This window comes from Rhinopithecus bieti, unplaced genomic scaffold (assembly GCF_001698545.2).
Source record: "Rhinopithecus bieti isolate Rb0 unplaced genomic scaffold, ASM169854v2 scaffold_10264, whole genome shotgun sequence".
NCBI lineage: Eukaryota > Metazoa > Chordata > Mammalia > Primates > Cercopithecidae > Rhinopithecus > Rhinopithecus bieti.
The window spans coordinates 398864-410513 of record NW_016806418.1 but is presented as its reverse complement, the minus strand read 5'-3'; the positions used below and the strand labels follow the sequence as shown (position 1 = coordinate 410513).

The following is an 11650-nucleotide window of genomic DNA, read 5'->3' as shown; positions in this document are numbered from 1 at the left end:
CAGGAGTGCAGTGGCGCGATCTCGGCTCACTGCAACAACCTCCGCCTCTGGTTTCAAGTGATTCTCCTGCCACAGCCTCCTGAGTAGCTGGGACTACAGGCACCCACCACTACACCCAGCTAATTTTTGTATTTTTAGTAGAGATGAAGTTTCACCATATTGGCCAGGATGGTCTCAATCTGTTGACTGGTGATTCACCCACCTCGGCCTCCCAAGGTGCTGGGATTACAGGCATGAGCCACTGTGCCCGGCCTAATTTTTGTATTTTTAGTAGAGATAGGGTTTCACCATGTTCGTCAGGCTGGTCTCAAACTCCTGACCCCAGGTGATCCTCCCACCTCGGCCTCCCAAAGTGCTAGGTTTACAGGTGTGAGCCACCGCGCCTGTTCTCTCTGATTCTTGACCCCTCCACCTCCATCCTTGTCTCTGCACTTCCTGTCTCTGCCAGCTGTGTCTTTATATCTCTGCGTGTCCCTGACTGTGTCTCTGTGTGTCTTTGGGAGGCCGAGGTGGGCATATCATGAGGTCAGGAGTTCGAGACCAACCTGGCCAACATGGTGACACCCCATCTTTACTAAGTCTCTCCTTCTTTTCAGGGCTTGGGTTCTCCCTCAGTCTGTCTCTATCTGTCTCTGTAAAGCTCTCTTTTAGCCTGTGTCTTTCTCTTCCTGTGTCTGGCCATGTTTTTGTGTCTTTGTCCTGTCTCTGGCTGTGTAACTGGCAGGTCCTGGTCACCTTACCTGGCAGGAATCCTTCCCGTACTTCTCATCCCCGGCACACAACATGTTCTGGGTGATCTGGCCAGGGTAGGCACGCTCACACTCCTCACGGGGCACCAGGTGGATGTATGCACACTGGATGGTGTCAGGGAAATCACCTGTAAGGAGAGAGATGGGCCAGACTCAGCCCAGGCCTTGCACTCCCCACATCCTCCCCAGACATCCCCCAACCCCTATAAGTCCTCCATCCCCTACTGGTCCCTCTTTTCCGTTGGTTCCCCTCTTCCTGTTTGTCTCTCATTCTTACAGCCCATTTCCATCATACCTGCCTCCTAATTGGTCCCTCTTTCTATCATTCTTCCCTCCCATTGGCTGTCTTCCTCATTAATAGTTTCTTCTCCAGCAGTCCTCATTTCCTATTGGTTTTCCTTTTCTCTTAGGTCCCTCCTCCACTTTTCTCTCTTCCAATGGTCCCATCTTCTTCAGTAGTTTCAGTTGACCTGGAGGTCTCTGCCTCTATTAGGCCCTCCTCTACTGTACCCCTCCTGCTCAGTAGTCCATTCTTCATTGGACACTTCTTGCTCATTGATTCATCTTGATGGGTCACTGTATAACCATTGGTCTTTTCCTAAGTAGCCACGCCCCCTCCCACTGGTTCTTCCTTTCTATTGGTTCTTCATCCAATGGTCCACCTCCATCATTGGTCCTTTTCTAACTGTCTCCACCCTCCCTCATGGGTCCTCCCTTTCTATTGGCCCTTCATCCAATGGTCTACCTTCCTCATTGGTCCTTTCCTAACTAGCCCTGCCCTCCCTCATTGGGTCTCTCCTCCTATTGGTCTGCCTCCCTCCTTGGTCCTTTTCTAACTGGCCTCACCATCCTCCACTGGCTCTCCCTTCCCATTGGCCCTTCATCCAGTGGTTCACCTTTCTTATTGGCCCTTCACACACAGGCCCGCCTTCATGGTTCCTACTGATCTATTGCACCTGTTTTTTCCTCTAGTGACTCCTCTGGACCATTGACCCTTTCCTCTTAGTCCCTCTTCCATCAGCTCTACCCCCATTTACTGTCTCAATTCACATCCTTCAGTCTGCTCTTGTGCTTTATTGGTTTCTCTTCTTCCATCAGTTTCTTCTCCACTATTCCTTCCTGCTCTTCAGTGAATCCTAATCAGTCCTCTTTGACCTCTGGCCTCCTTCCTGATTAGAGTTTCCCCACTGACCTTCCCTATTCATTGAACCTTCATCTTGCGTTCCAACTCTCCCATGCTATTCACCCATTGGTCTACATTTTCCATTGGCTGTTCCCTGATTGGCCCCGCTCCCAAATTCACCCTCCCTCTCCCTTGACCTTTCTCCTATTGAAACCTTGTCCCATTGGTCCTTACCATTAGCCCATCTTCCCAGGGCCCCTCACCAGCTGTCCCACCCTCCATCCTTTGGCCCACTTCCCCCAGTAGCCTGTAGTCTGCTCCCCACCGGCCTCCCACTACTGACCATCTGCTGTCTTGCCCCAGCCCAGGATGTGGCAGCTGGTGGTGTTGGCTGAGCAGTCCCTCTCCAGGGGAAGGGGCTGGATGAGTTCAGAGAGCTTGGCTGGGCGTGCCAGGCGCAACAGCATGATGTCCTGGTCATGGGTGGCAGCATCGTAGCCAGGGTGGATCACAGCCCGGACAACAGAACTCTGCTCCTGGGAACTCTCCCTTTGCCGAAGGTTATGCTTCCCCAGGAAGACCTGAAGATTTCTGGGAAGGAAGAGGGCTGGGTCTCACCTGGAGCCCTTGGGCTACAGCTGAGGCTTCAGAGAGGGCTGAAAAGTCATGAATCAGCTGGCCTGCTCCTCCCACGGTCTTCCCCAGCTGAGTAAATGGCAATTCCATCCTTTCAGAATAATCTTGGGGGCTATTCTTCACTCTCTTTATTTCATGCCCTACATCCAAGCTGTCCAGAAATGCTTATGCCCCTCTGAAGCATATCCAGAATCAGACCACATCTCACCTTTCCCATGGCTGCCATTTTGGTTTGAGCTGCCTTTTCACTTCTGACCTGACTTAGAGCAGTAGCCTCCTTACTGGGCTCCCTGCTATGTCTCTGGCCCCCCACAGTCCATCCTCCACAAAGCAACCAGAAATATTTTAACAACATAAGTTGGTCCCGTGCCTCCTCTGCTCAGCCCCTCGTATGACTCCCATCTCACTCAGAATCAAAGCCAAAGTTCTCAACGTGGTGCACCAGGCCTTGCAAGCACTGTCCCATCATCTCTCAGACGTCTTATCCTTCCACTCTCCCCTTCCCTCCCTCTGCTCCAGCCAAACACCAGCTTCCCCGTCTTGCCTTGAACACAATAGTGGTCTTCCCACCCCAGGGCCTTTGCACTGCTCTTCCCTCTGCCAGCAAGTCTGTCCTCCAAGTGTCTGCATACCTCACTCCCTCACTGCCTTTAAATGTCGCCTCTCAGGGAAGCCTTCCTTAGTGGCCCAATTAAAATACAAATACCTATTCCAGTAGGAAATTCCTATCTCCCTCCACTGCTTTCTGTTCCACCAGAGAACCTATCACAATCATCTGACATGCTATATATTTATCGTTAAATATTTATTAATTGTATTGTTTCTCCTCCTTGCAGAGCAATGGTGTCCACTAAATGCTACAATGTCATGTTCTCTATCTGCACTGTCCAGAGGTGGCTGGGGGAGCCACAAGCTGCAGGTGACTGCTGAGTATTTGAAATGTGGCTTGTGGATTTTCCATTTCATTCATTTCAATATAATTTGCTATATGTGACTGATGGTTACCACATTAGACAGTGCAGCTCTAGGATGTCAAGATGGGGATTTTTGTTCTATTCAGATATAGTATCTCCAGTGCCTTGATCAGCACCTGGCACATGATAGATGTTTGATACATATTCTTGAAACAAAGAGAGTCACTCCCTTGCTCAAACGTCTCCCATGGCTCCTCATTGTCCTAAGAATAAAGCCTGGGCTCCTCCACTTGGCACTGGAGAACCTGTGTGGATCTGGCTATAGTCACTTTCCAACCTTATCTCCCAGCACCTTCTGCCCCCAACTGAACAGGAAACTTTCTTTTCTGAGAATACTCAAGACGGTTCTCACCTCAGGGGTGTTATCACTGCCTTTCCCCTGCCCTGAACACTCTTTTCCCATCTTCATGCCTCCACTTGGATTTTATCTCATCAGAAAGTCCTTCCTGACCCTCCTCCATCGAAAGTAGATACCCTTATTCTTTTCCTTCATAATTTGTCATTGTATGGGGTTTTGAAGGATTTGCTTCTTTTGTCTGTTTGTTTTTTTGAGACAGGGTCTCGCTCTGTCACCCAGGCTGGATCTGCAGTGGTGCTCTGTAGATCACAGCTCACTGCAGCTTTGAACTCCTGGGCTCAAGTGATCCACCCACCTCGGCCTCCCAAAGTGCTGGGATTACAGGCGTGAGCCACCACGGCCAGCCCAATTTGCTTCTTCTTTCTTTCCTTTTTTTGCTTTTGTTTTTTAGACAGAATCTTGCTCTGTCATTCAGGCTGGTGTGCAGTGGTGCCATCTCGGCTCACTGCAACTTCCACCTCCCAGGTTCAAGCGATTCTCCTGCCTTAGCCTCCCAAGTGGCTGGGATTACAGGAGCCCACCACCACGCCTGGCTAATTTTTTTGCATTTTCAGTAGCGACAGGGTTTCGCCATGTTGGCCGGGCTGGTCTCAAACTCCTGACCTCAGGTAATCCACCCACCTTGGCCTCCCAAAGGGCTGGGATTACAGGCGTGAGCCACCGTGCCCGGCCCCCACTTTGCTTCTTAAATAACTGCTTGTCTGCCCCTTTCTGTCCTTGTGCTCCCGAGGGCAGGGATGATGATGTCTCATCCATTGCTGAATCTCCACTGCCCAACTCGAACGTGGGACTTAGCGGGCCCCTTAGTCAATGTGCATCGAAGGAATGAATGATGGTGGTGAGAGCCATCCTAGGTCTCCTTGGGGTTGGGGGAACCATCCCAGGGATTGTCACTTGCCATTTCGCTGCACCTCAGTTTCCTCATTTGCAAAATGGTGCCAAGAGTCCCTTGTGGTGGGCATTCTGGGAAAGATGTGTAAATGGCTTCACTCAGCACCTGATTGGTAGTTAGCATTAAACAAGTGGCAGTTTTTGTGAATCTAACTCGTGAGAATCAGCGCCGGGGGTTTTCGTCCTGGGCCCTCCAGCTCCTCCAACTATGCCAGCTTTTTGGATGATCTCATCTAGTCCCATGGCTTTAAATATACCCGTTTGCTGATGATGCCTTCATTTTAACCTCCAGCCCTGACCTCTCCTCTGAGCTCCAGAGGCCTCCCCGGCCTCCCTGCTGGGACATCTCCTAGGCATCTCTAACTCACCAGGGCTACAGCAAAATGTCAGATGCTCCCCTGCCCACACCCAGCCCATTTCTCTTTCCCTCTCCCCCAGCTCAGAGAAAGACATGGCAAAACACCCAGTTGTTCAGGACAAATACCCAGAATCCAGCCCTGCTTCTTTCCTCTCCCTCCTGTTTCTTGTGGCCAAATTCTGCTGGCTCAGTCACAAAATTCCACATCCCAAGATATTCAACATCCTTCCATCCCCACTGCCACCGCCTGGGTTCAAGCCACCCTCTTATGTCGCCGGATGAAAGCAACAGCCCCCACGTGGGCCTCCCTCCCTCTTCTTTTGCCCAGTCCACGTTCCACGTGGTAGCTTGTAAAAATGTAAATCAGGCCGGGTGTGGTGGCTCACGCCTGTAATCCCAGCACTTTGGGAGGCTGAGGTGGGCAGATCACCTGAGGTGAGGAATTTGAGACCAGCCTGGCCAACTTGGTGAAACCCCGTCTCTACCAAAAACACAAAAATTAGCCAGGCAAGGTGGTGCACACCTGTAATCGCAGCTACTTGGGGTGCTGAGGCAGGAGAATCGCTGGAACCCGGGAGGCGGAGGTTGCAGTGAACTGAGATCATGCCACTACACTCCAGCCTAGGTGACAGAGCAACACTGTGTCTCAAAAAACAACAAAAACAAAACTGCCCAGTGGCTTCCTACTGTGCTCAGAATTAAATCCAAATGTCCATCATGCCCTGCAGGTTCCCAAATGATCCAATTCCCCCATTAGAAGGTAAGTTCATGAAGACAGCAATTTTGCTTGTTTTTTTTTTCCCACTGCTATGCCCGCAGGGCCTGGCACACATTAAGTACTCAATTAAGCAATGACCGAATGCACCTGGCTATCAGATGGCCTCGTGCTGGGATGGGGGGATGCCTGTGTCACCTACTGCCTGACATCTACAAGATACAAGACACCCTCCGGGTTCAGTCACATCTGCTGTTCATTTATGGCGTAGACTCACGGTTTTTTGCAGTGGGCAGCTGTGAGGACCCACAGTGGATGGATAAGGACCCCGCCACAGAGCAAGTGACCCGAGGCGTAGAGGGCAGCTTGGTAGGGGTGAGATGTCTTGTCGCAGGGTCCGCCATGCACCAACTTATTCTGCTCCTCTGCCCAGGCTGAGGGAGAGAGGATCTGAGTCAGAGAGGAGTTCTGGAGAAACCATGCGCATCCCCCTCAAGATGAACTCCAGTCAAGATTGGTCAGGTGCAGTGGCTTATGCCTGCCTGTAATCCCAGCTGAGGCAGGAGAATCGCTTGAGCCCAGGAGTTTGAGACCAGCCTGGGTAACACATTGAGACCTCGTCTCCACAAATAAAATAAAAATAAAAATAAATAAAAATTAGCAGGGTATGGTGGCATACACCTGTAGTCCCAGCTACTTGGGAGGCTGAGGTGTGAGGGTCGCTTGAAACCCAAGAGTTCAAGTCAGCAGTGAACTATGGATCGTATGGATCGTGCCACTACACTCCAGCCTGGGTGACAGAGCGAGACCCTGCCTCCAAAAAAAAAAAAAAAAAAAAAAAAAAAAAAAAAGAAAAAAAAGCTTCTCTGTATTTCCATTCCCAAACTTACCCCATTCCCATTGCAAACCCAACTGTCTCCCCTATCCTTGGGCTTTCTCCAACTTTCCAACCTACCTCCTACCTCTTCTCCATTTAGATCCCCATCCCTCAAGCCAACCCCGCCCCAAACCCTCATATCTTCAAGCCCACCTCCTACCACCCTCCCCATCTGTATTCCCCACCCTTAGCCTGATCCCCAACGTATTCCTCATTTCAAAGCCCCCCAACCCCAACCCTGTGCGTATCCCCATCCCCAATACCAGCCTCTTCTCCATCAACAAGCCCCATCCTGTCTGTAAGCCTCCCCCATCCAAATGCCCTTTCCCCACCTGCAGCGATCAGGCTCAGCACCACCATCAGTTTCTTCATGGCTGCTCCTGGGAGAGGAAGCCACATGGTCCATCAGTCACTACCTCGACCCTCCCCACATCCCTCCGTCTGCGCCCTCCGCATCCCCTCCTTCCTCCCTGGCCTGCTATGCTCTCCTGCCTTGACCTCTGTCCTTCCCGTCTAGCCTGCTGATTTCTTCTTCCCCAGCCCATGTCTTCCATCAGAGGAGCCCATGAAAACAGTGCCAAAGAGAATTCAGAACTCCGTCCACCGGTCCAGTGACCCATGGGGAAATTCTGATTACATCTTTCTACTTTCTTGCGCGTTGATTTGCCTTCCTGTAGACAGGACAGGGTTACCCTAGGGGGCCCTAGCGTTCTTCTTCTGTATAGGAGTTTTCCTCTGAGCCTGGCTCTCTGCTCAGCGGTCACCCACCCCGCCCACCCGGCAGGTTCTGTGATGCCTGTGATCTTACCTGCTGCAGGCCTCCGGGCCTCTGGGGATTCCTGAGTGAGGGGAAGGAACAGCTTCGAGATGAGGAGGCAGAAAGAGTTAGAAACGCGGGGAGCCGCGGGGAGAGAAGACATTCAGATGCAGTGGCACAGCTAAGCGGAGGACGCAGGGGCCGAGGAGCCCAGAGCTGCAGGGACTGCCAGACACACACCCCCAGCTCCCAGGCCTCCCTGGAAGAGGCTGGTTCTGTCCCCAGATGCTTCTGGAACGTCCTTTTAACCCCTGTCTCTCAGGTCCCTGAGCCGGGAGACTGGCTACACCCTTTTCCTCCTTACCCAGCCCTCCCACGCACATTCCTCCCGCCCCCATGCTCTGCTCCTGGTGACCCCTGACCAGGCCTCCAGGGAGGGGAGCACTGGTCTCTGAGTGCAGTGAGGGCCTGGACTCCTGGGTCTCAGGGAGAAGGGGCTGGGGGCCTGGACCCTTAGGTCTCAGGGAGGAGGAGCTGGGAGCCTGGACTCCTGGGTCTGAGGGGCTAAGAACTGGACTCCTGGGTCTGATGGAGGAGAGGCTGGGGGCCTGGACTCCTGGGTCTGAGGGAGGAGGGGCTGGGGGCCTAGACTCCTGGGCCTGTGGGGTTTGAGGGAGAAGGGGCTGGGGGCCTGGAATCCTGGGTCTAAGGGGCTGAGGCCTGGACTCCTGGGTCTGAGGGAGGAGGGACTGGGGCCTGAATCTGAGGCAGAGAAAGTTCTAGTCGGCTCAGTCCTTAGACCTCCAGGTCTTGGAGAAAGCAAGTGTCTGAAGACAAATTCCGGCCTCTGGGGCAAGCAGATGGTGCCCCAGGCCTCCCTGCACCCCCAGCACTCTCTGTGCCACCGGGGACCTGCAGGCCCTCACTCCGGGCTCCAGAGCCCTCGGGCACTGGGAACCAGCTTGCCCAGGTTCAGTGGGGTTGGGGTGACTCACACACCTGCCCGTAGGTCCCTGTGTGTGCTGCCTGCTGACCTCCGTGTCCCCAGGAGAGAGCGAGCCAGCCCGGCAGGGAGACAGCATGTGTCACCACACTGGCCCCCGCCCCTGCCCCGGGCTGGGGAGCAGGCCAAGGCGCTATGGGGAAAGGGACCAGGAACAATTAGGCTTTGTCCGCCCCCAGCACCCCAGTGCCATGCTCCCAGCAGCTCCGCGCCTCAACCTCTCTTCCGGCGGGCAGGCGGGAGGGCGGTTACATCAATGGCTTCCTTTTGTCCCTGTCTGACAGTCCTCCTTTGCAGCCTCTGACTGCCCACCCGGCCCTGACTGGAGATTTCGGCACTCTGCATCCTCCTGGTCCTGCTTCTCCAAGCCTGCCCACCCCTGAGGTCTCTCGCTCCATCTGTCTTGCTGGCCGTGGAGGGGAGGGGCTTCCATCTCTCTCTCTCTCTCCCATCTCAGTCTCTGTATTTGTGTCTCTCTACTTTTTTCTCCACTTTATTTTGTCCCTGTCTCGCTCTCTCTCTTTTTTCTCTCCCTTCATCTCCCTTTCCTTCCTTCCTTCCTTCCTTCCTTCCTTCCTTCCTTCCTTCCTTCCTTCCTTCCTTCCTTTTTTTTTGATGGAGTCTTGCTCTGTTGCCCAGGCTGGAGTGCAGTGGTGTGATCTCGGCTCACTGCAGTCTCCGCCTCCTGAGTTCAAGCAATTCTTCTGCCTCAGCCTCCCGAGTAGCTGGGATTACAGGCACCCACCACCATGCCTGGCTAAACGTTTTTTGTATTTTTAGTAGAGAAGAGGCTTCGCCATATTGTCCAGGCTGGTCTCAAACTCCTGACCTCAGGTGATCCACCCACCTTGGCCTCCCAAAGTGCTGGATTACAGGTGTGAGCCACTGTGCTTGGCCTCTCTCCCTTTCTTTCCCCTTGATTCTCTGACTCTCCATGTTTATCTTCTCCTGGGTCTCTTCTTAGATTTTCCCCTGGGGAAGCACTGTGTGTCCCCAGAAGGGAGTCAGGTTCCCCAGGAACTAGGGGGGATGATTCCCGAGCGATGAGGAAGCTAGCAGGATGCAGGAGGACTTGAGGACTTATTGATTATATACAGACACACAGTGAGGAGCATGGAGCTTAGCGGAAATCGGAGAGCACTTGCGAACGACGCGGGGCTGTGATGAGATGGTGCCGCCGGGCAGTGGCAGAGGAATCCGGGAAGACTTAGGGAGGTGCCTTTGAACTTGGGCCTAGAAAGCTGAGCCAGGCGTAGGTCAGGAGGAGAGGCTGTGAAAATGCTGGCCTGGGTGCACATGGGAAACCTCAGGCAGTGGTTGGGGTGGTTGGTATGGGCTAGAGGGTGAGGGTGTGTGTGTGGCAGAGTGGAGGGAAATGAGGAGGGGGACGTCACTGGGTAGTAAGGACAATGATAGGAATGAAGTCTGGTTCAGCATCTGCTTGGCCTGGGCATTACAGGTCACTTTTAAAAAAATTCTTTTTTCTTTTGAGACAAGGTCTTGTTCTGTTGCCCAGGCTGGAGTGCAGTGGCACGATCCTTGCTCGTGGCAGCCTCAACCCTCCTGGGCTCAAGCGACTCTCCCACCTCAGTCTCCCCAAGAGCTGGGACCACAGGCATGAGCCCCTGCTCCCAGCCAACCCTTCTATTTCTCTTGCATTGAATCTAATTGTCATCTTGCATTGCCCAGCCCCCATCACTCCAGGGAAGAAGACTACTTTGGTGTTCAGTATCCTCTTTGGGTGCTCCCTCTCACACTTGGTCCCCACTGACCTCAGCATCTTCTTCTCAGGACCTGCCATCCTCACAGACAGCAGGTCTGCTGTTGCACAGCCCAGTGGCCAGGCCCTATCCCTCTGCCTCCTCTCTCTGGGGCATCCCTTCCTCTCTGTCCCCACACCCCCAACCCCAACTCAGAGCTGCACCCTCTCCCTCCTGGACCAGGATCCCTCTGTTCTCTATATCCCTCGCCTGACCCCAGACAGGCCTTCCTGTGCCTTGTGCTGACCTTCCCCCTCCTCTCACAGCCCTGCCCTGGATCCCCACCTTTCTTGGGACCAAGTCCCAGTCCCCCAGCCTGGCATTTGAGGACCTTTAGCATCCAGAGAAGCCCTGGCCGATGAAATGTGATGCCAAGCACGCATGCACATTTATGTTTTCCGATAACCACACTTTTTTTTTTTAAGTCAGAAGATTTTTTAAGTGTCCTTACCACAAAAACTAAGGGTATAAAATAATGCATATGTTAAACAGCTTGGTTTAGCCATTCCGCAATGTATACGTACATATATCAAACATGATGTTATACACCAGAAATATATACAATTTTTACTTGTCGACTAAAAAATAAATTTAAGGCCAAGCATGGTGGCTCATGTCTGTAATCCCAGCACTTTAAGAGGCCAAGGTGGGTAGATAGCTTGAGTCCAGGAGTTCATGACCAGCCTGGGCAACATAGTGAGAAACCATCTCTGCAAAAAGCAAAAAAATTAGCCAGATGTGGTGGTGCACACTTGTAGTCCCAGCTACTCAGGAGGCTGAGGTGGGAGAATTGTTGAGCCTAGGAGGTCGAGGCTACAGTGAGCTGTGACTGTGCCACTGCGCCCCAGCCTGGGCAACAGAGCGAGACCCCTAACTCAATAATAATAATAGATAAATTTAAAAGAAAGTAAACATTGAAAAGAAATAGGAGCAGCTAATTCTAATAGTTCGTGGAATTCAATATATCCAAAATATTATCATATTAAATAAAAATAAGAAAATTAGTAAAGGGATTATTTGCCCTTCTTCCTTTTTGGCACCTTGAGTGTTTGGAATCTGTTGTGTCATATATGTTTACAGATGTCTCAGTCGGAGCTCATTTTAAGCCATCAAGAGCCCTGGACACGGCTGGACAAGGTGGCTCATACCTGTAATCCAAGCACTTTGGGAAGCAGAGGTGGGAAGATCACTTGAGCCTAAAAGTTCAAGACCAGCCTAGGCATTATAGTGAGACCCTATCTCTCTAAAATAAATAAATAAATAAATAAATAAATAAATTACCTAGGTGGCACACATCTGTGGTACCAGCCACACAGGAGGCTGATGTGGGGTAGTTCCTTGAGCCTGGAGGCCCAGGTTGCAGTAAGTCATAATCACGCCACTACACTCCAGTGTGACAGAGTCAAACCCTGACAAAAAATTTTTTTGTATTTTTTTTTTTTTTTTTAA

General features: G+C 52.1%; 1 protein-coding gene across 2 annotated transcripts in view; it reads right to left on the bottom strand.

Moving 5' to 3' along the window:
- Window positions 1–8615, bottom strand: part of KLK6 (kallikrein related peptidase 6) — an 11003-nt gene extending 2388 nt beyond the window's left edge. Inside the window, exons 1-6 of one of the 2 annotated variants that reach the window (XM_017876474.1) lie at window positions 8438–8615; window positions 7490–7541; window positions 7014–7061; window positions 6082–6238; window positions 2216–2463; window positions 741–877 (exon numbers count right to left, since the gene is read on the bottom strand). In XM_017876474.1, coding sequence (XP_017731963.1) covers window positions 741–877; window positions 2216–2463; window positions 6082–6238; window positions 7014–7053 — 582 coding nt within the window. In that variant the 5' untranslated portion in view covers window positions 7054–7061; window positions 7490–7541; window positions 8438–8615. The remainder of the gene's footprint in view (window positions 1–740; window positions 878–2215; window positions 2464–6081; window positions 6239–7013; window positions 7062–7489; window positions 7542–8437) is intronic. The other variant, XM_017876475.1, reaches the window with a different exon arrangement.
- Between the last annotated feature and the right edge of the window lie 3035 nt (window positions 8616–11650).